This window comes from Microcaecilia unicolor, chromosome 10 (assembly GCF_901765095.1).
Source record: "Microcaecilia unicolor chromosome 10, aMicUni1.1, whole genome shotgun sequence".
In the NCBI taxonomy this organism is placed as follows: domain Eukaryota; kingdom Metazoa; phylum Chordata; class Amphibia; order Gymnophiona; family Siphonopidae; genus Microcaecilia; species Microcaecilia unicolor.
The window spans coordinates 12,143,978-12,168,340 of NC_044040.1; the positions used below are offsets into that span (position 1 = coordinate 12,143,978).

At 48.0% G+C, this 24,363-nt stretch overlaps 1 protein-coding gene across 2 annotated transcripts in view; it reads right to left on the minus strand.

Annotated features, from left to right (window-relative positions):
* Positions 1-24,363, minus strand: part of LOC115478772 (neuroepithelial cell-transforming gene 1 protein-like) — a 47,903-nt gene that overhangs the window by 18,369 nt on the left and 5,171 nt on the right. For both annotated transcript variants that reach the window (XM_030216372.1, XM_030216371.1), the window contains exon 2: positions 5,262-5,328. In XM_030216372.1, the coding sequence (XP_030072232.1) occupies positions 5,262-5,328 (67 nt within the window). The remainder of the gene's footprint in view (positions 1-5,261; positions 5,329-24,363) is intronic.

The following is a 24,363-nucleotide window of genomic DNA, read 5'->3' on the forward strand; positions in this document are numbered from 1 at the left end:
AGCAAGGAAGCTGGCTGGGGTAAGAAGGCCCTAGATAACCAGGTAGTAGAACTGTGTGTTCTGAAGAGATACTGTGTGTCCCAGCTGAAAAGACTGTGTGTCTAAAACAGTGAAGAGGTACTGTGTGTCCCAGAGGAAGAGCTGTGTGCTACCAGGAGGGACGGTGTGTCCGGGGACTGAGTTAGTCCGGGGACTGAGATAGTACTGAGCCCAAATGCCGGTGTGAGAGGGCTCAGGGGGAAGAAACCTATGAATGTTGAACTGTGCAAGAAGAAATGTTAAAGGAAGATTGCACTGAGTAGGAAGAAATGAAATGGTTAAGCTGGAAGAACTGTTTAAGCTTGTGAAAGTGTTTTAAGCTGAAAGAAGTGTGCCCCCAGAGGCTGGAATAAAGATGTGTATGAAAATAGCCTGATTGGTGAAACCTGACTATGTTTGCTTTTTGAGAAGCAGGTCACCCTGAGCAGAAAAGGGTGGTAGATTAATTTGCATAAAATCTGCATACTGAGAACCAGCTCACCCTGAGTGAAAGAGGGATCTGGGAGCCTGAGGTGGGAGCTTCATCTGCACAAGCCTCATCATTTTCATAGTCTCCTATTATAATTCTCCAGCTGATCAGTGTTGCCAGGTGGGCGGTTTTACCGCCCGCGGGAAATTTTTGCCCGCGGCGGGTTGCGGTTTTTTGGGCGGTTTTTTAGGCTTCCGGGCGGCTTTTTGATTTTTTTCGGCCACGGGGGCAGGGTTAGTGATGTTTTTGGGCGGGGTTAGTGACGTGGGAGGCGGGGCCGATGATGTGGGAGGCGGGGCTGGTGACGGCGGGGGCAGGGCCGGTGACGCGGGGGTGGGGGTGTCAGGGGCGGGGTTTGTGTTTGGGCGGGTTTTGGGCTGGTTTCTGGCCCGGATTGGGCTGGAAAAAAAATTTCTACCTGGCAACCCTGCAGCTGATTTATTTTACTATGAATAAAGGTTTTATCCTTTATCAAGGAGAGAGTTGTATTTTTTATAGAAGAAATTTCTTGTTGAAATATATCATTCTGTTTAATAGTATCTTGTTTGATTTTTTCAAGAGAATCTTGCAAAGAATCTACTTTAGTCACTAGAGAAGCTGTATCAGCTGCTGCCTTTAGAACTGTTTGATTCAAAGTTTTTAACATTGCCCATATGGCCTCGAGGGTTACCTCCGTGCGAGCTTCCTGCTCTTGTTGTTGAAAAACTCTCCCGCTCGCTGCCTCCGCAGTACCAACCGCCGAATAATCCTCAACGTCGACCTCGGACGTTGTTGGAGATTGCCTTTTGATGTAAGCCAGTACCATGACATTTGTCAGACGTTACCTGACCTGAAGTGCCCTGCCCTACAACAAGGAAAGAAAGTGCTGCAGTGTTAACTGAATGAGCCTCATCACTAGCTGGTTGATGGTTTATTCTGCTTCCATACATGACCAGTTGCCGTGTGTCAGCCACCTGAGGCAGTGCCCCCCCCTACAAGAGAGGCTTGCATCCATGGTCACCACTACTCAAATCAGGAGATTCCAGCAGGACCCCTTTGAGAAGATGGTTTGGCTTGTCCCACCATGCCAGGTTCCTCCACAGAGCTGCATGTCAAAGTCCTGGAAACAAAGGGCCCAAAGGGAAGATAATGATCTCTGAAGGTCCTCATGCATGTCACACAGTATCACCTCCAGAGTGGCTGCCATGAAGCCCAGTAAAATCAAATGTAGTCCCAAGCCAGAGGGGCCAGATGAGCTTTCTTTATTCAACACATTTCTCGCCCCATTAGCAACTCGTATACAAATACTAGAAATTATGTTCTTTAAGCTGACAACATTCAGGGGCTCTGCAACTGCTAGGCCCATCTTAAAATAGCATGAGCCACCATCTAGAAGGAAGCCCTATGCAAGGGGAAAGTACTTCTGAAGTCCCTCAAGGATGAAATCTCAATTTGTAGTTTCTGCTTGGGGTGCCACCACAATCCTTAGGGCTAATTCACAATCAAGTGAAAAAGAGAGATCTCCCTCTTCTAGAGAGCGTTTCCTGGAGAAAAACCTCATGGTCATCTTCCAACCCCTGGAAAGGCCGGACCTGCATCTGAATCCTTGGCTTTGTCACCTCAGCCATTTACAGGGGCGACCTGAAGTCCCCAAGAGCCCAATGTGTCCCAGATCCCTGTGATGCTCCATGGGTACAAGGGACACCCCGAGCCAAGAACCTAGCCCCCCACCAAAACTTTCCGCACAAAAACAGCTTTCAGCCAAGGTAGCTCCAAGACGGCTAAGGGTGAGCAGTCCCATTTGCTGCCTCTACTGCGTGGCCGCAGTGATCCTCCACCCAGCCCACATTTTGGAAAGCCAGGTCCAAAACGGTCACTATTCCTGCCAAAGATGCGAACACTGCAGTCAACATTGGGGGACCAATCGGGAGCAAAAGCATCACACTATAGATCTTCTGTGGCTGGTTTGCAAGGCACTATCTTCATTGTGCCTGCAAACCAGCCACAGGAGTGGAGGAGTGGCCTAGTGGTTAGGGTGGAGGACTTTGGTCCTGGGGAACTGAGTTCGATTCCCACTTCAGGCACAGGCAGCTCCTTGTGACTCTGGGCAAGTCAATTAACCCTCCATTGCCCCATGTAAGCCGCATTGAGCCTGCCATGAGTGGGAAAGCGCGGGGTACAAATGTAACAAAACAAACAAGCAACAGAAGCAATTGTTCCAGCTGGCACGAAAATTGGAGCAACAGTAAGCATTGCAGTTCCCTGGAAGAAGGCCGAGCAATACGTGCACACATCTCCGTTCCTTCCCACACCTCAGTCACACAGTGGAAGATTCTTTGTACTTGTGAGGAGCCACTGGCATCACCTACAACCTAATTAATTCAACACACAAATGTGGACAACTTTTCCTGTGTTGTTCTTTGGGATGAGGAAATACCTGGATAGCAACCCCAATTTCTTTCTTGTGGGACTGGTTCTATAAAAACATAGTAGATGACGGCAGAAAAAGACCTGCACGGTCCATCCAGTCTGCCCAACAAGATAAACTCATATGTGCTAGTTTTTGTGTATACCTTACCTTGATTTGTACCTGTCTTTTTCAGGGCACAGACCGTATAAGTCCGCCCAGTACTATCCCCGCCTCCCAACCACAGGCTCTGGCACAGACCGTATAAGTCTGTCCAGCACTATCCCCGCCTCCCACCCACCAGCCCCGGCACAGACCGTATAAGTCTGCCCAGCACTAGCCCCACCTCCCAACCCCCGGCTCTGCCACCCATTCTAGGCTAAGCTCCTGAGGATCCCTTCCTTCTGAACAGGATTCCTTTATGTTTATCCCATGCATGTTTGAATTCCGTTACCGTTTTCATCTCCACCACCTCCCGTGGGAGGGCATTCCAAGCATCCACCACCCTCTCCGTGAAAAAATGTTTTAATATTACTTCTGAATTCTATATAAGAGCCAGATAATCTGATTATATTTGAAATTTCGTTTCCGAACCTAGCTGCTTGAAAGGATAACAAATATTTAAAAACTAGTGGAAACAAGCCCGTTTTGTCAACAGGCTCTCATGTAAGTGTTTTTTTCTCTCTCCCCCGCCCTCCCTTCCATGTCCAGCGATTCTTCCCTCCCTTCCAATCCCATCCCATGCCCTCCATGTCCAGTGATTCTCCTCTTCCCTGCCCTCCCATCCGTGTCCCGTGATTCTCCCCTCTCCTCTCCTCCCATCCCATCCATGTCCATCGATTCTCCTCTGCCCTGCCCTCCCCTCCCCTCGATGTCCCGCGATTCTCTTCTCCCCTCCATGTCCAGCGATTTGTACCTGAACGTTCTCTGGCTGGCTGGCTTCCATTCCGTTCGTAACATCCTGACGTCAGCTCGCCTACAGCGTTCCCTTCCCTCTCACTCTGACGTCATTACATCGTTACATGAGGGCGGGACAATGAGAGGGAAGGGAACACTGGAGGCTTGCTGACATCAGGAGATGTTACGAACCCAGCCAGCCAGAGAACGTTGGAGGTACAAATTATTATATAGGATGTATACCTCTAGGGGACATTGGCACATGTGGTCACATCTAAATGTTGGCATGTAAACCCTGACACACTGGAATTCCATAATGGCAATAAAACGTTTAGTTGCTGTTATAGAATTTGCTCTTAGTTCCTGAAATTTTGGTGCCTAATTATAGCTACCTTTCTTGACCTCTACCTGTCATGCTGTGTCTGCTACTGTTATTACTCAAACACACTTAGGGGTGAATCCTATAATTTGCGCCTAAAAATATCAGCACCAAAAAAAATCCTGCTTAACCACTATTCTATAAGCTGCGCCTAAAGTTATATGCAGTTTACAGAATAGCGCTTAAGTCCTGGGGGTCGTGCGTAAATTTAGGCACTTCCATTTGTACTAACAAGTACTGAAACAAAAGAGAAGGGAGGCAGAGTTTGGCTGGGCAGGGAAAGGTGAATCCAGCTTAACAGCTGATCTGGAGGTTAGGTGATAAACACAAGTCAGTAACCCTTCTTGACTATACTCAGGACTCAAAAATCTGCAGTAATCTTTTCCAAGGACTGAAGAAAAAAAAAAGTGTGAACCAGACCAGACATCGCCCTTCCCCCCCCCCCCCCCCCCCCCCACAAGAAGGGCAAGTTGTATGTTTTAGAGAGATCTCAGCTGCGAGAGGTGTTCATAGTCAAAAAGACGACTGCTGCTTTGAACGATCTGGCTTAGGGTTAAGCTCTTGAAAATGACTGAGAAAAACAGGACATTTGAGTTTGCTGAGGTTGTTTTTTTTTTTTTTTTAAATAAGGATAAAACACCCTCTTATGGTAATAAAAGCCTCTATGGCTCTGATTCATAATGATGCACCATGAAGATGCTGAAGAGTGGATTCCCATACAGTTTTGAATGGATGTCCTCACATAAATCAGACCTATGCAATCAAACCAGGCACCTAAGAGCAATGGCAGAAGAAGCAACGGAGCACATAGGAAGGGTCATGAATGCTCAGAAATGTATACTAAGCTCTGAGGTCTAGGTCCTACGGACAAGCTCAGTCATCTCTGTGTGCCTGAATCCTGTTGATTGATGCAAAAATATTCATATTCAGAAAAACCTTAATCAGGAGTTAAACATTTTTTTAAATGCATTTTTAAGTTGATAGTAAGTTTAGAAACAAACTAGATGAAGACTCGGTAGCAAAGCTAGATTTCCATTATGCATTCTGCCAATCTATTTTTGTAAAGAATTAGAAGAGATTTAAAACTTTACCAGAGTCAAGTCCCAATATGGTCCAGGAGTCAGAAAGGTAAATGAGTTGCCTCTGTGGAGTGTATGCCTGTGAACAGAGAAAAAAAAAATCAAATCAGGTAAACACAGTGTAAGCTATTTCCACATTCTCCTATGCAGTACCTAAACAGCAGCAAAAAAACTCAAAACCTTTGATGGCTTTAAACACAGGGGATGTAAACACGTCAAATTTACTAAAATTAAAGCAGATCAAACACAAATCCGATCTCTGTGTTAAAAGCAACATGTAAGAAACTTGCAACTTTCAATCATGAACAACTTAATTTCAGCATATCAAAAAAAAAAACCTATTTCAAAATGTATTTTATACATTTACTAAGTTACTGCTGTTGTCATCATCAAGTGCCATTGAGTCTCATTTCCAGCCTCAGAATAGGTAAATCAACTTTATCTCAATTGCCTCACATTTAACCTTATTCACTTACAAAAATGTTTGCTTTCAATTATTAGACACACACAAGCGGTACTCAAATTCCAGCAACTCTATGCATGGACACATAAGAACATAAGACTAGCCATACTGGGTCAGACCAATGGTCCATGTAGCTCAGTGTCCTGCTTCCAACAGTAACCAATCCAGGTCGCAAGCACCTGGCAGAAACATGTTCTCATAATCAACTATTTGACTATACAAAATCACACAGTCTTGCAGAACCCACTAGCACTTGATACCGTGTTTCCCCGAAAATAAGACACTGTCTTATATTAATTTTTGCCCCCCAAAATGTGCTAGGTCTTATTTTCAGGGGCTGTCTTATTTTTCGGGGAAACATCGGGGTTGGCCCGCCCACCCTCCGTCGCTCCCGGAACTAACCTTAAACGCCTCCTTTCACCTTTGCAGCAGCAGGGCAGGCCACTCCTTCCTTCCGTGTCCTGCCCTCGCCTGACGTAACGTCCGCGAGGGCAGGGCACGGAAGGAAGGAGAGGTCTGCCCTGCTGCTGCTTGCTGCGAAGGTGAAAGGAGGCGTTTAAGGTTAGTTCCAGGAGCAACGGAGGGTGGGTGGAGGGGGGGCCTGGCGACCTCGAGTGGGGGGGGGGGGGGGGCGGCCTTGTCCGGCTCTCGGTGGCCCTGCTTTCAAACAAAAATTTGCTAGGTCTTACTTTCGGGGGAGGCCTTATATCTACCAATTCAGGAAAACCTTTACTAGGTCTTATTTTCGGGGGATGTCTTACTTTCGGGGAAACAGTAATAAAAAATCTGGTGGCTCAAGTTTGACCCAGTCTTTAGCAGAGGGCACACTAGTTCCCTTTTTAATGGGATTGGCAGTAGCCAATTAGAAAGGGAGAATTTCATGATTGGTGACCCTTGCTTTCTTACTGCACTCTCTTTGAGAGGCAGGGGCCAAGAAGGTAGGCAGTCAGTCAAAGGCTTCTCAGAATTTTGTCAAGGCCATCATCTTATCAGGTAAAAAAATTAAAATAAAAGTCTCCTACATCTGTTTAAGGAGAGGGCATATATCCTTTTTAAAAAAGGTGGTGCCGTTCATTTATTCTTAATCTGAGCCTGGCATACACTATAGCAGGGGTTTTCACCCAGTCCTCCTGACACACCTAGAGGGGCATAATCGAAAGGGGCACCCAGGTTTTCCTGAGGACGTCCTCGAAGGACGTCCCAGCCAAGGGGTGGGGAAACCCATATTATCAGATGGGCGTCCATCTTTCGCTTCGATAATACGGTCGGGGACGCCCAAATCGCGAAATTTAGGTCAACCTTAGAGATGGTCGTCCCCGATTTTCGGTGATAATGGAAACCGAGGACGCCCATCTCAGAAATGACCAAATCCAAGCCCTTTGGTCGTGAGAGGAGCCAGTATTCATAGTGCACTGGTCCCCCTAACATGCCAAGGCACCAACCGGGCACCCTAGGGGGCACTGCAGTGGACTTCAGAAATTGCTCCCAGGTGCATAGCTCCCTTACCTTGTGTGCTGAGCCCCCAAAAACCCACTCCCCACAACTGTACACCACTACCATAGCCCTTATGGGTGAAGGGGGGCACCTAGATGTGGGTACAGTGGGATGGTGGTGGGTTTTGAAGGGCTCACATTTACCACCACAAGTGTAATAGGTGGGGGGGGGGGGGGGGGGAGATGGGCCTGGGTCCACCTGCCTGAAGTGCACTGCACCCACTAAACTGCTCCAGGGACCTGCATACTGCTGTCATGGAGCTGGATATGATATTTGAGGCTGGCATAGAGGCTGGAAAAAATATTAAAAAAAAAATTTTTTGAGGGTGGGAGGGGGTTAGTGACCACTGGGGGAATAAGTAGAGGTCATCCCCGATTCCCTCCGGTGGTCATCTGGTCATTTAGGGCATATTTTTGTGGCTTGGTCGTAAGAAAAAAAGGACCAGGTAAAGTCATCCAAGTGTTCGTTTTTCCCTTATCGGTCGAGGACGCCCATGTGTTAGGCACACCCCAGTCTCGCCTTCGCTACGCCTCCAACACGCCCCTGTGAACTTAGGTCGTTCCCGCGACGGAAAGCAATTGAGGACGCCCAAGGGCTCTATTGGCTCCTAGAGTTACAGTTTTTTTCCTCAGTCTCCACCTGCTGGAAGGCGTACACAACCCATCAGTCACATTCTGGGCCGGTCTGGAGGGATGCTAAGGAACGGCTTTTGATTATGCCAATTTGGGCGACCCTGTGAGAAGGACACCCATCTTGCGATTTGTATCGAAAGATGGGCGCCCTTCTCTTTCGAAAATAAGCCTGCTAGCCAGTCAGATTTTCAGGACACCCACACCGAATATGCATGAGATACATTTGCATACACTGGAGGTAGGCATGCACATCTCTCGTGCATATTCACTGTGGGTAACCTGAAAATCCGACTGGCTAGGTACGTCGTGAGGACTGGGTTGAAAACCCCTGCACTATAGGATCTGTTATAGGTATATGTATATACATATTTACACATACACTCCACTCTCAGAGTCATGAGCTCAGTTATATGTACACACAATGAGTTGGATAAACCCAGCACACAAGTATAGTGTAGTAAAAGTCTGTAGAAGTTAGGGATAGTGAAAAGAAAACCAGAAAGGTGAAATTAGATCTTACCTGCTAATTTTCTTTCCTCTAGACCCTCCAGACTAAGGCCAGAGGTCAAAACTGCTGCCCCAAAGCGCACCTCGACCTTTGCATGCACAGGAATCCTATAATGCTTCACAAAGGAATGCAACGAAAACCAAACCGCAGCCCGACAAATATCTAACAGAGAAATCATACTATTCTCCGCCCACGAGGCTGCCATTCCCCTAGTGGAATGAGCAGACCAGCCCCTAGGCACCACAGGACCCTTCACCAAGTAAGCAGATGCAACCGCCTCCTTCAACCACCGTGCTATGGTCACCTTAGGAGCCGCTGCACCCTTCTTTGGGCCATCATGAAGAACGAACAAACGGTCAGAGGCTCTGAAGTCCTGAGTTCCAGAGAGATAACTCAAAACTCTCCTGACATCCAGCTTGGCAATACCACGCTGCTCCGAATCTCCAGCCATATCACCCAACACTGGCAGAGAGATGACCTGATTAACATGGAACTCGGAAACCACCTTGGGCAAAAAAGGAAAGCACCGTCCGCAACGAAACCTTTCCCTCAGAAAGGACAAAAATGGTTCCCTAAAAGACAAAGCCTGAAGCTCTGAAACACTCCGTGCTGAAGTAATCGCCACCAACAAGACCGCCTTTAAAGATAAATCCTTACAAGATGCCGATACCAGAGGCACAAACGGAGGCCTGATCAAAGCATCCAAAACTAGCTTCAAATCCCACGGAGGCACCATCCGTCACTGAGGCGGACGCAGCAACTTAACACCCTTCAAAAAACGCACTACCTCAGGCACAGACGCGAAGGACTTCCACTGAAGCTTCCCACGAAAACATGACAAAGCTGCCACCTGAACCTTCAGTGTAGACAAGGCCAGACCTCTATCAACACCATCGTGCAAAAATTCCAAAACTTCCGCCACCGAAGAGTGAAACGGCCGAACTCGATGGTCTTCACACCAGTGCTCAAAGATTCTCCAAACCCGGACATACACCAAGGAAGTGGATCGTCTACGGCAACTCAACATCGTAGCAAAGCCACTGGACGAAAGCCCCTTCTTCTTCAACTTGTGCCGCTCAAGAGCCAAACCATAAGCGAAAACCGAGCCGGATCCGGCATGATTATCGGGCCTTGACACAGAACTGATCCCAACAAAGGCAGGGCCGCCGCCCCTGCCAACCGCACCAGGTCTCCATACCATGGTCGACGCTGCCAATCCGAAGCTACCAGAATCACCCGACTGGAGTGATGTTCGATGCGCTATATTACTCGACCGACTAACAGCCACAGAGGAAACACATACAGTCACTCCCGAAGCCAAGGCAACAGAAGAGTGTCGATTTCCTCCGCTCAAGGGTCTCTTCAGCGACTGGAAAAAAAAATCTCTGAACTTGCGCATAGCGAGCCGTTGCGCTAAGATCACCGAAAGTCCCCAGACCGACACAACTCACTGGAACACTGACCGAAGAAAAGACCACTCTCTGGGATCTAGAGTGTGCCTGCTGAGATAATCTGCATCTATGTGACCTACCCCGGCCACATGCGCTGCCAAGAGAGCCTGAAGATGAGTTCAACTGCGCCGCCAAGGCTCTTTGTTCCCCCCTTGACGGTTGACATATGCTACTGCCATGGCATTGTCACAGAGCACTCGGACTGCCTTGTGGCAAACCACCGACGTCAAGGCCTGGCGCGCCACCCGAATGGCCCGAGTTTCCAGCCGGTTGATGGACCACTCTGCTTCTGCCCGAGACCACCGGCCTTGAGCTACCTGACTGAGACAATGTGCCCCCCAACCTTGCAGACTGGCATCCGTGACCATTACCAGCCCCCGTGGGGACTCCAACGGCATTCCTTTCCCAAATTGCGCGGACTGAGCCACCAGCGGAGACTGAGACGAGGGGCCACCGACAGCGGACAACACATTTCCAAGTCCTGCGACAGAGGGGACCAACGACTGAGCAGAGCTGACTGTACCTGACGCATGTGCGCCCTGGCCCACGGAACTACCTCTATGGTCGCCGCCATCAGGCCCAGGACCTGACGATAAGTACGGGCCGTCGGCGCCTTCTCTGCAAGGAACCGACGAATCGGACCCTGTAACTTGGAACCAAAAGGCTGCACAAAGGAAAGTGAAGATAAGCTTCCGTCAAATCCAGGGAAGTGAGAAACTCTCCTTTCCTGACCGCACCAGTGACCGACCGCAACGTCTCCATCCGGAAAGAGGGCACCTTGAGTGCCGCATTGACCCTTTTGAGATCTAAAATGGGACGAAAAGTGTCCTCTTTCTTGTGGACCACAAAATAGATCAAATAGCACCCTGAGCGTTGCTGATCTGAAGGAACAGGAACCACGGCTCCCAACGCGAGCAGCCACCGCAGAGTGTCCCTCACTGCTGCCCTCTTGCTCCAAGACCGACAGAGGGATTCCAGAAACACTTCGGGAGAACAGCTTTCGAATTCCAGCGCACATCCGCCTCGAAACACCTTGAGAACCCACTGATCTGACCTGATTTGGGCCCAACTCTGGTAAAACAGACTCAGCCGAGCCCCAACATGCACCAGAGCCTGAGCCCGCACACCTTCATTGGGAATTGTGGCCTGAATACTAACCTCCCGCGGAAAAGCCACGCCCTCCGTGACGACTCTCACGAAAGAACTGTGTGCGCTGGAAAAACCGACCCCTAGAGGTCCTACTACTATTAAACATTTCTATAGCACTACTAGACTTATGCAGCGCTGTACAAATTAACATGAAAAGACAGTCCCTGCTCAACAGAGCTTACAATCTAAATTGGACAAACAGACAGCTAGGGGTAGGTCCCACTCGATCTGCCCGGCCTATACCGCTGAGCCTCCCTAAACCGTCCCAGAGAGGAACTAGTTCTGGCCCCTGCCTTGAACCGAAAATCTGGAAGCCATAGAACCTTGGTATCACTAAGACCTCACACTAACTTGTCCAAATCTTCTCCAAAGAGCATAGCTCCCTTAAGTGGCAGAGACCCACAACCATAGCCATATTTTTTGTCTGAAGTAGGCAACAAATCATAAAAGCCTCAGACAAAAAGGATGAACCCATGTCCAAGTCGGCTAACTCCTGACCCCCAGAAGAACCAACATCTACCGAATCATCCAGGAGCTTCTCGGCCCAACGAAAACATGCCCGAGCTACCAGACCCCCACAAACCGAGGCCTGCAGGGCTAGAGCCGACAAAACAAAACTACGCTTGAGAAAAGATCCCAACTTCCTATCCTGAGGATCACGGAGGGCCGTTCCTCCATCAACCGGGATAGCCGTAGCTATAAATACTGCCGTCACTACTGCATCTACCGTGGGAGCCTTAAAGGAATCCCTATCGTCCTGAGGGAGGGGATAAAGCCTCGCCATTGCCTTTGCCACCTTACACGGCAAATCCCATTCCTGACAAATCATCTCCCGGAGATCCTTGTTCATAGGGAAGGATCACGCCTGACGCTGAATGCCCTTCACCAACGGATCCTGGACAGTTTCCCCCAAAGCCACCTCAGGACCAAACTGAAGGGTGGACGACACCTGATCTATGAGTTCTGACAGCTCATCTCTATGGAAAATCCGCACTACTGAAGGATCCTCTCCAGGAATCCAACAATCCTGCTCCTGAGAGCCGTCAATTCCATCTGACTCCCCCAGATCACTAAGCGCAGCTTCTGCAGCTACAGGAGAAAAACATTGCCTGTCCTCTGACCACTCTAACCGTGGTCTCTCAGCCAAGACGGAAATAGCCCCCTCTTCCAATTGGGGGGGGGGGAGGGGGGGGTCCCGATCTCCAGGCCTGATACCGCGTCCAGACAAAATCTGGAGGAAAGCCCACCATTCCTGGACCGTCATTAGGCCCTTTTGTGCCAAAAACGGAGGCCGCAGGCCCAAAACCAGCCGGCTCCACGGGCCGCGTCAGACTCAAGATGGCGGCTGTTCCCGCTGACAGCGGCCCTGCCTACGCTCCCGCTGACCCGGAGACTCCCGACACCATCGATCCCTCCGCGGTCAAGTCGGGGGGTGCCGCAGCCACCTTTATAGGTGCACCGCAAAGCTACACTGAGCGCCTGGCGCCTCTACCCCTCGCCACGAGCACGCGCGACATCGGAGGAGCTGGGCCGCCATAAACCACGAGGGAAGGGAAAAGCTGTTCCGCAAACGCGCCAAACCAAAAACTCACTCACACTGCAAAAGCACTGGAGAAAGCGCTGCTCTCTCGTTCCAGCAAGGAATCAAAACCCCCGTTCGGTCCGCTGAAAATAAAGAAATAAATGCCCTTAAAGGCACAGTACTCCAACTCTGGCAGCTGGAAATTGTAAGGCACTCAAGGCTACAATACTGAGAAAGCAGCCGAGGCACAAAGCTGCCCAGCAAAACGAAATAGAATAACTGACCTTAAAGGCACAGTACTCTAATTCTGGCATCTGGAAATTGTAAGGCACTCAAGGCTACAATACTGAGAAAGCAGCCGAGGCACAAAGCTGCCAAGCAAAATGAAATAGAATAACTGACCTTAAAGGCACAGTACTCTAACTCTGGCATCTGGAAATTGTAAGGCACTCAAGGCTACAATACTGAGAAAGCAGCCGAGGCACAAAGCTGCCAAGCAAACAGAAATAGAGAGCAGCACAGGGGGAGGGACCCAAACATAGGTGTAACACCCCAGGGGGAAAAACTGGGCCCCACCAGACCCAGGGCCCCAAAGCACTTTTTTTTTTTTTACACACACACGTACAGGGTACTGCAACAGAATAAAGTTTGGAAGGAAAAAATCCTACGACCCAATGACAAACTACCTCACCAGATTATTGGAGACTGCACAGGCTGTCAACTGCTACCTCTGCTGAGACTGAGAAAATACACGCGTCTTGACCGGTCTGGAGGGTCGCTGAGGAAATAAGGATTAGCAGGGATATAGGAAAGGATTTCGAAAAGCAGAGGAAGGAGAGTCAATTGGGAAGAGAAACAGAAATCGGTAGATTTATTTATTGCATTTGTATCCCACATTATCCCAACTTTTTGCGGGTTCATTGTGGCTTACAATTCATCGTGAATATGGGAAATAGAGGGGAACATACATTTATTATAACAGAGAGTTTTGGATTAAATGATAGTAACGAAGCAAAAGATAGTACAGAACATTTCTGGATAAGTCAGAGGTTATACAGTTACATGTGTTGCTCTTTGTTGTATATCTTGTCGAAGAGATAGGTTTTCAATTGTTTGCGGAAGTTTGTCAGTTCATAGACAGTTCTCAAGTTGCGTGGCAGCGTGTGAAAAAAAGGGACGCATAGGAGGTTGTGCAAAGATCTGGCAAAAGTATCACCCAACAAATTCTAAAGAGTACAGACAATACTTTCCTATTTTCAAACATCTAAAAGTCTTCGTAACCTAAACTGAACTAAAATTTCCAAAAGGAGCAGAAACTTTTGATAGGAAGTTCAGCTTTTAAGGCTGGATGAATGTAATCAGTGACTGATTATTTTTCCATCTCACTCGCACATTTGTTTTGAAAATTCATGAGAGAGTTAGTAAGAGCCAAATAAAACAAAAATGTCTGGTCTGTTCAAGAACAAGATACCCATACATGTCAAGCTTCAGTCTAAAAATCATGCCAGTGGATGGAAAAAACAAAGTAAACAGCTATTTTTGGTTCATGTGGGAAATAACTGAATCCAATAAAACTTCAAAAATGTTCAAGAGAAAATCTATAAAAACCCTATAACTTGTTTTGCTAATAAATGTAAAATGAGACTTCCCTTTACCTACTAAGTACCACATAGTGCTTTTAGAAAAAAGCATATTGTTAGTAGCTATAAGATTATAGCTTCAGAAGCTATGCCCCAATTTTCCATTCAAGTTAACACAAGGTATTTTATAATAGCAAGTTCTACATAAGCTGTCACAAGGCAAAAAGGAACAACTTATAAAAATGTAAGCCCACCTCCTGACACCAGGTTTTTGGACTGCCATTTCCCTTTACCTGTGAAGGTAGCTTCATATTCTAAAATGTTAAGCCACTGCTTGCCCTGGGATCAGCAGCATAGAATCTTACTACTATTTGGGATTCTGGATTGGCCATTGTTGGAAACAGGATACTAGGCTAGATGGACCACTGGTCTGATCCAGTACGGCTATGATGTCTGAAAGCCTATTCCAGTATCCGAGGAGGAGAACTGCGACTGCACCTCGAATACTGTGTGCAATTCTCAAAAAAGACATTTTCAAAGCACTTAGCCTTCCAAAGTTCCAAAGAAACCTATGGAACTTTGGAAGGCTAAGTGCTTTGAAAATATGCCTCATAGTATAACTAGAAAAGGAACAGAGAAGGGCAACAAAAATGATAATGGGGGCTAGGGTTCGTCAGCTTAGAGAAAAGACGGCTGAGGAGAGACATGAATAAAATGAGTGGAGTGGAAAGGGTAGACGTGAATCGCTTGTTTACTCTTTCCAAAAATACTAGGACTAGAAGGCACACAATGAAGCTAGAAGGTAGTAAGTTTAAAACAAACCAGAGAAAACATTTTTTCACTCAACATATAATTAAACTCTGGAATTCGTTGCCAGAGAATGTAGTAAAAGCAGTTAGCTTAGCGGTGTTTAGAAAAGGTTTGGATAATTTCCTGAAAGAAAAGTCCATAAATCATTATTAAGATGAACTTGGGGAAAATCCATTGCTTATTTCTAGGATAAGCAGCATAAAATGTATTGTACTGTTTTGGGATCTTGCCAGGTACTTATAACCTGGATTGGCCACTTTTGGGAACAGGATGCTGGGCTTGATGGACCTTCGGGCTGTCCCACTATGGCAATGCTTATGTTCTTATGGATGTTTAGATAAAATCAGTAATGGACACCTAACTCTATTTTGCTATTTTACGCATCCTTTACTCCTCCTCAACATGAATTTATATTTGTTTTTCTAAGCCACTGTGAAGAATGGTATGGTAAAATTGCATCTTACCTGACAATTTTCTTTCCTTTAGTCATAGCAAATGAATCCAGAAACTTATGGGTTATGACTGGAGATTTATTTATTATATTTTGCTCACACCTTTTTCAGTAGTAGTTCAAGGTGAGTTACATTTGGGTACACTGGGTATTTCCTTGTCCCTGGAGAGATCACAATCGAAGCTTGTACCTGAGGCAATGGAGGGTTAAGTGACTTGCCCACGATCACAAGTAGCAGCAGTGGGATTTGAACCGGGCACCTCTGGATGTCAAGGCTGGTGATCTAACCACTAGGCCATTCCTCCACTCCATTCAATTCTGAACTCTAACAAACAGGACAGTAAAGCTCCTGGTGATTCAGTATTTCTTGTAACAAAAGCAGAAGAAATAGTAAGCAAACAGAACTTCTCCTTCCCCACAGAACTAATAATAATAATAATAAAAAAACAATGCATGTAACTCTAAACCACAACCTGTAGGAACAATTCAAAAGAGAACCTAACATATTAGATCACATATTTATGTACAGAGGAAGGGGATTCTGGATTCATCTACTATGATTAACGGGGGACAAAAAAAAATCAATCAGGCAAGACAGAATTTTACCTTCTTTAGTGTCTGAGCAGATGAATCCAAAAACTTATGGGATGTAGCAAAGCAGTCCTCAACTAGGGAAGGACACAAACACCAGCAGATATGACCAAAGCTCCAAAAGATGCTTCTGATCTCGTCACAACAACCTCACGATAACACTTGGAAAAGGTGTGTAAAGATGACCATGTAACCAGTCTACAGACTGCAAGAGTAAAAGTGTGAGATTCTGCTCGCAACATCGACTGTGCTCTGGAGATTGCTTTCCCAAAAGCAGATATGCTGAAGAAACGGCCTCCTTAATCCAAAGAGCAATTGTAGGCTTGGAGGTTTGACATCCCTTCTTGGGTTCCCCCCAAAAAGCAAGATGATGATCCAAATGACAAAACTCGTTGGTGATTTCCAGATGACAGACCACTTTGCAAAAATCAAGACAACACAGGGAGGAAAAATCTCCTTTACAATCCTCCCTTCTGAAAGATGGAAGGAATAACAGCTGAATGAGATAGAAAGCCAAGATGACTTTTGGCAGGAAAGCCATAGCCATTCGAATTGTGACTCTAGCCTCGAAGAACCTAAGAAACTGATCTCTACAGGACACCTAAAGCTTGGAAAGTCACCTGATGTCCAGAGAAGCTTGAAGGGAGACTTCTAAAGAGCCCAAAGGACCAGGTCAGGACAAGGCAAATGGAGAGGGAGCTTAAGATGAATGATTGTGACAAAACAGTGGGGTTTAAGCCTGTAAACGGAATTATAATTATATTTCTCTAGTCTGGCCAGCAGGTGGTGCATGTTTGTGTTTACAGCTGTTACAGAGAAATGGCTGTTCCTTCTTTAGTTAGCACACAGAGAAAAAGTAACTTGCAGTGATGTGGCCAGCTACTTTTCAAAAATGTTTTTCTGGGCTCTGATTGGACCAGGAGTTCAAATTCAGTCTGGAAATACTGGACTTTTCTCCAATCTCAGATTGGGAGGGTAGAGAGAAAGATCTCTTCACCGAGTCCCTGCAAGCAGCTATATTTCCTGTACTCTCCTCTCAGTACCCTTCTCCACCACCAACTCCAGGCTCCGCCCTTTCTGCCTCGCCTCACCCCACGCGTGGAACAAACTCCCCGAGCCCATACGCCAGGTCCCCTCCCTGCCCATCTTCAAATCTCTGCTCAAAGCCCACCTCTTCAATGTCGCCTTCGGCACCTAACCTCTACACTGCCCCAACTTGACATTTCGTTCTTTAGATTTTAAGCTCCTTTGAGCAGGGACCGTCCTTCTTTGTTTATTTTGTACAGCGCTGCGTAACCCTAGTAGCGCTCTAGAAATGTTAAGTAGTAGTAGTACTCTCCAGGCACTATTCAGGTAGTGAACAAATATTTAAGACTAGTAAAAAAGGCCAATTTCTGACACAAATGAAACAGACTCTAGCAAGGTTTTCCTCGGAGTGTGTATGTTTGAGAGAGTGTGTGTGAGAGTGACTGTGCGAGTGTGTGTGTGTGACAGAGAGAGTGAGACTGGGTGCGAGTGTGTCTGTGAGAGTGTGTGTGTGAGAATGAGTGTGTACAACTGCGTATCTGAGACACAGTGAGTGTGAGAGAGAGAAAGTGTGTTTCACACAGATACAGTGTGTGTGAGAGAGAGAGTATGACCTAACACTTAAAGGCATATTCACCAAAAAGAATCGAAAACAGGGAAGACAGAATGGTGCAAGTTCTCAGTGAGGAATTGCTGGGTTTAAAGCATGCTCCACCCCCTCCTAAGATGAAAAGCTGCTGACAGCAGACAAACTTTGTTTTAAGAACCTTTCCTCTCCCCCCCCCCCCCCAAGGGGAAGGAGACAACTACGGCAGGAGGGGTGAGGAACCTGGCACTACTAGGTGTACCCCGAGAGCAGCAGCAGAAGCCTTAGCCCCCCCCCCCCCCCCCCCCCAAAAAAAAAAAAAAAAAAAAAAACTCAACTGAACCAAAAATTGAAACAGAAGCTTATAAGAAAGATTGTCCACTACCTACTGGAGATGAGAACTCGGCTATATAGGACAGTAAAAGCACTCCATGGTGTGACCGTACCTTGAATACTGTGTGCAATTCTGGTTAATGCATCTCAAAAGAAATATAGTGAAATTAGAAAAGGTACAGAGAAAGGCAATGAAAATGATAAAGGGAATGGGACAACTTCCCTATGAGGAAAGGCTAAAGTGACTAGGGCTCTTCAGCTTGGAAGAGAGACAGCTGATGAGAGATATGATGGAGGTAAATGTGAATTGCTTGTTTACTTTCCAAAAATACTAGGGCCAGGGGGCACACAATGAAGCTACCAAGTAGTACATTTAAAACAAATGGAGAAAATATTTCTTCACTCAATGTGTAATTAAACTCTGTAATTCATTGCCAGAGAATGTGGTAAATGCAGTTAGCTTAGTAGGGTTTAAAAAAAGGTTTGGATAATTTCTAGAATAAGCAGCATAAAATCTGTCTTACTGTTCTGGGATCTTGCGAGGTACTTATGCAATGGATTGGCTTGATGAACCTTCAATCTGTCCCAGTATGGAAACACTTATGTTCTTAAGTAGCTGAGGCAGGTTTTCAAAATGCTGGCCATTGTCAGAGGCAGACGGGTTTTAATGCACCAGTGTAAGCAGAAGCGGTCATTCTCAGAGAAGGGATGCTCACTTACAGCTTTTAAGTCTGGAAAGCAAAAATACTTACCTGTAGCAGGTATTCTCCGAGGAGAGCAGGCTGATTGTTCTCACATGTGGGTCGAAGTCCGCGTTGGCCCAGGAATCGGACGGCAGTTTGCAAGCAAAATATATATAAAAAAGTTTTGCCAGTTTTTTCAGGAGGCAATACGGGCGTTATACTATCTTCCACAGGCCCAAATGTGGGTTAATGGAATACTATCTGCCCCCTTCTCGATATATCGGGGAACTAGACAAGGCTGTCCACTGTCACCTTTGCTGTTCGTATTAACATTAGATCCCTTGATCAGAGATGTTCAGGGGACGCCTGACGTGAAGGGGATGGTGGTGGGCGCAGAAACGTTCAAGATCGCAGCATTTGCAGATGACCTACTAGCCCATCTGACTAATCCAAGTACCTCACTGACAGCTCTATTAGAATGTATGGCAGAATATGGGGATTTCTCAGGTTTTAAGTTAAATTTGGAGAAATCAGAAGCACTGCTCGGTGGGGAGAAGCACGAGGAGAGTTGGCAAGGCCGTGTCCCATTGAGATGGGCAGATGGGTCCTTTCGTTACTTAGGAGTGCAGTTGTCCATGGATACCTCAAAGTTGTATCACCTGAATATAGAGAAACTGCTACAGGATACAAGACGCTCTCTTGAGCAGTGGAGCCATCTGCCCCTATCACTTACTGGGAGAATTAATATGTTTAAAATGTTCATCTTCCCTAGATGGCTCTACATCTTACAAGCCGTGCCAATACACTTATTAAGAAGAGATATACGAAAGTTAAATAGGATTTGTAGGAAATTCCTTTGGGACGGGAAGAAGTCCAAATTACGTTTAGAATATCTTTATGATAATTGGACACAGGGAGACTTGGGTCTACCCAATATTCAAAGATATAACCAGGCCTGTCTACTGAGACATCTCAGAGACTGGGTGCTAGACACAAATCAGTATACCCCTATTGGATGGGAGAGGGCACTGTATAGGGCTTGGCATATGAATTTTCTTCTGCAGGCTAAATCAACTAGTTTACCGCCTGTATGTAAGAACAGTATTTTGTTACAACCTTTAAGACAGGTCTGGCGTTCCCTAATGACGGCTTGGAATCATAATCCAAATGTCAGTGATCAGTTGCCTCTTCAAGGGAATGGGGACTTCCAACCTGGAATGGAAGCAGGGACCATTAAAAACTGGGCAGAAATGGGAATCACTTTAGTGGAACACTTAGTCAATGCAGATGGAAGGTTGTATACATTTCAGGATCTACAGCAGAGGCTATCCCTAACAAACAAGGATCACTACACTTATAGACAATTACACCTCTATTGGTATAGCTTAGACCAAGAAGCTCTGGGTACAAAAATGAGTCAAAAGCTTAGAGAATTTTTAAAGGGGGATGCATATGATCAGGTTTCAATATCTAGTTTGCACAAAGCGCTGCTGTTGCTTTGCCCCCCTCGCAATTATGAAGCACCCACTGCAGCCTGGAGTAAAGACTTGGGATATGAATTGAAGGGAGTAAATTTTACAAAATTGATCATAGATATCCCAAAACAGGTGGGGGGGCGGAGCTGCAGGAGAGTCAATACAGAATAATACACAGGGGATACATGACACAAACACAAGCAGCAAGAGCGGAGTGGACACCCGATGCCCAATGTTCCAAATGCAACAGAGGAAGGAATACCTTTTTGCATGCATTTTGGAGGTGCGATAGAGTAAAAATATTTTGGAAGGCGGTGCATAAGGTGAAATTAGATCTTACCTGCTAATTTTCTTTCCTCTAGACCCTCCAGACCGGTCAAGACGCATGGGTTATGTCCTCCTACCAGCAGAGGGAGACTGAGAAACACTGAACTTTTGAATACTGTATATATAACCTGTGCAGTACATTCACTAGCCAGTATAACCCTGACAAAGCAGAGAAAACAACAACACCAACTAGAACTAATAACCCCGTACGTGGTAATTGTCAATTGGACACTTTCTTCATATCCTTCATTGTGTCCTTCAGATAGTGTGTGCTTCCACAGGTGGACGAACAAACACGGTCACACCTGACCAGACTTATACAAACCAAGTCTGAAACCATAGAAATCACACTCAACAGCTGCCAAGCAAGAACAACAGAGTACAGACCTCTTGGCCTACAGTACAGACAGGGCGGGCCTTGACCGGTCTGGAGGGTCTAGAGGAAAGAAAATTAGCAGGTAAGATCTAATTTCACCTTCCTCCACGACCCTCCAGACCGGTCAAGACGCATGGGACGTACCCAAGCAGTAATATCTTAAGGGCGGGAACCCCGTAGGCCCGAGGTCAACACCGCAGCCCCAAACCCTGCCTCTTCCTTGGCATGCACATCAATCCTGTAATGTTTAACAAAGGAATGCAAAGACGACCAAACCGCCGCTCGACAAATATCCACCGGAGGAATCAAACTACTCTCCGCCCAGGAGGCCGCCATACTCCTGGTAGAATGAGCCGAAAATTCCTTAGGGACCACGCGGCCCTTCAGCAAATACGCCGAAGCAATTGACTCCTTCAACCATCTAGCTATCGTAGCTTTGGAAGCTGCCGCGCCCTTCCTTGCCCCACCATGGAGAATGAACAAACGATCAGAAAGCCTATAGTGACGAGTTCTGGAAATGTAACAGCGCAAGACTCTTCGCACATCCAACTTGGCCAGTCGACGCTGCTCTGCATCCCCTGCCAAGTCACCCAAAACTGGCAAGGAAATCACTTGATTCACATGAAACTCTGAGACCACCTTGGGCACAAAGGACGGCACCGGGCGCAACAAAACCCTTTCCTTGGAAAAGGACAAAAAGGGCTCTCTACAAGACAAAGCCTGAAGTTCTGACACTCGCCGAGCTGAAGTAATAGCCACCAAGAACACCGTCTTTAGGGACAGATCCTTATCTGAAACAGAAACCAAAGGCTCAAACGGCGGCCTCACCAAAGTATCCAAAACGAGATTCAAATCCCACGAAGGTACCATCCGCCGCCGTGGCGGGCGCAGTAACTTAACACCCTTCAAAAATCGAACCACATCCGGACTAGAAGCTAACGACTTTCCCTGGAGCTTTCCACGGAAACACGACAAAGCCGCTACCTGCACCTTCAAAGAAGACAAGGCCAAACCCCTGTCCATACCATCCTGTAAAAACTCCAAGACATCTGTCACCGAAGCCCGAAAGGGCAGCACCTGCCTACATGCACACCAATGCTCAAAAACTCGCCAGACCCGGACATACGCCAACGAAGTGGACCGCTTACGCGAACTCAACATCGTATCGATAACTCTGGCCGAAAAACCTTTCCTCCTTAACCTGTGCCTCTCAAGAGCCAGGCCGTAAGCGAGAACCGATCCGGATCTGGCATAACTATCGGTCCCTGACACAACACCCCTGAACCTGACAACGGCAGAGGATCCGCTATCGCCAACCGCACCAGATCTCCGTACCACGGCCGACGCGGCCAATTCGGGGCTAACAGAATCACTTGTCCGGGGTGTCGAGCAATGCGCTGAATCACCCGACCGACCAACGGCCATGGGGGAAACACATACAGCAACTCCTGCGGCCACGGCATTAGAAGCGCATCTATGCCTTCCGCTCGAGGATCTCTCCGGCGACTGAAAAACCTCTGAACCTGAGTATTGCGAGCCGTTGCCATGAGATCCAACACGGGAAGACCCCAGACTGACACAATGCGATTGAACACCGACCGACGAAGCGACCACTCTCCGGGGTCTAGAGCATGCCTGCTTAGGTAATCTGCCTCCACGTTGTCTACCCCGGCCACATGTGCCGCGGAGAGCGCTAGAAGATGAGCCTCCGCCCATTGACACAACAGCGCCGCCTCCTCCGCGACCGCCTGACTCTTTGTGCCCCCCTGACGGTTGACATAAGCTACGGCGGTGGCGTTGTCGCAAAACACCCGGACCGCTTTCCGCACCAGCACACTCTGAAACGCCTGAAGCGCTAGACGAATGGCCCGGGTTTCCAAACGATTGATGGACCACTGAGCTTCTACCTGAGACCAGCGTCCTTGAGCTACCTGCCCGAGACAATGAGCTCCCCAGCCCTGAAGACTGGCGTCTGTGACGAGAATCACCCACTGCGGAGCCTCCAACGGCATTCCCTTTTTCAGATTGCCTGGGTCTAACCACCACTGGAGACTGAGGCGTGGGCCTACCGGCAGCTGAAGGCGTACATCCAACTCCTGCGACAGAGGCGCCCACCGACTGAGAAGAGCTGACTGCAACTGTCGCATATGCGCCCGGGCCCACGGAACTACCTCTATGGTGGCCGCCATTAACCCCAGGACTTGCAGATACTCCCGGGCCGTCGGAGCCGCCTCCGACAGAAATAGCCGAATCTGACTCTGCAACTTGCGAATCCGAAGGCCCGGCAGGAAGACCCGACCGTTCCTGGTATCGAATAGAACTCCCAGGTACTCCAGCGACTGTGACGGCACCAGGTGACTCTTGCCGAAGTTCACTACCCAGCCCAGCGACTGAAGAAACTGCACCACTCGAGCCGTGGACTCCTCGCTCTCCGACCGGGACTTGGCCCGCACCAACCAATCGTCCAGATACGGGTGCACCAGAACCCCCTGCTTCCGCAAGGCCGCCGCCACTACCACCATGATCTTGGAAAAGGTTCGAGGAGCCGTAGCTAACCCGAAAGGCAGAGCACAAAACTGAAAATGCTTCCCTAAAACCGCAAAGCGCAGGAATCGCTGATGAGCGGCCCGAATGGGGATGTGCAGATAAGCCTCCGTCAGATCCAAAGACGTGAGAAACTCCCCTTCCCGCACCGCGACAATGACCGACCTCAATGTCTCCATGCGGAAAGAGGGTACTCTGAGAGCTGCATTGACTGCTTTCAGATCCAAGATAGGTCGAAATGCATCCTCCTTCTTTGGGACCACAAAATAGATTGAATAGCAGCCCAAGTGGCGCTGAGCGGCTGGAACAGGCACTACCGCCCCCAGACTGATCAGCCGCGCCAACGTGTCTCGCACCGCCGCCCGCTTGAGCCTCGAACGACAAGGGGACTCCAGGAACCTTTCGGGAGGCGAGCCGTCGAACTCCAGAGCGTACCCGTCTCGCACCACTTCGAGCACCCACTGATCCGATGTGATTTGGGCCCAGTCCTGGTAAAACTGACTCAGCCGAGCCCCTATCCGAACCAGGGCCTGGACCCGCACACCTTCATTGTGAATTACGCCCCGAAACCTGTCCTCCCGCGGCAAAATCACGGCCTCCTCGCCGATTCCCCCGAAAGGACTGTGTTCGCTGGAAGAACCGACCTCTAAAGGCCCCACCAGACCTCCCGGGCCTATACCGGCGAGCCTCCTTAAACCGACCTCGGGAGGAAGAACCCCTAAACGCCGCCTTAGGCCGTAAATCCGGAAGACGAGGGGCCTTGGCATCGCTGAGACCTTTCACCAACTTATCCAAATCCTCACCAAAGAGCATGGACCCCTTAAAGGGAAGCGAACAAAGCTTAGCTTTGGAGGCCGCATCTGCGACCCAACCTCGCAACCACAGTGCCCTCCGTGCCCCCACCAGCATAGCCATATTCTTGGCCGAGGCACGGAGCAAATCATAAAGCGCATCAGACAAAAAGGAGGATCCCATTTCCAATTTGGCTAATTCCTGTACCCCGGAGGTCCCAACCTCCACCGAATCATCAAGCAGCTTCTCGGCCCAACGGAAACACGCCCTCGCAACCAGCCCCCCACAAATTGAGGCCTGCAGGGCCAGAGCCGACAAATC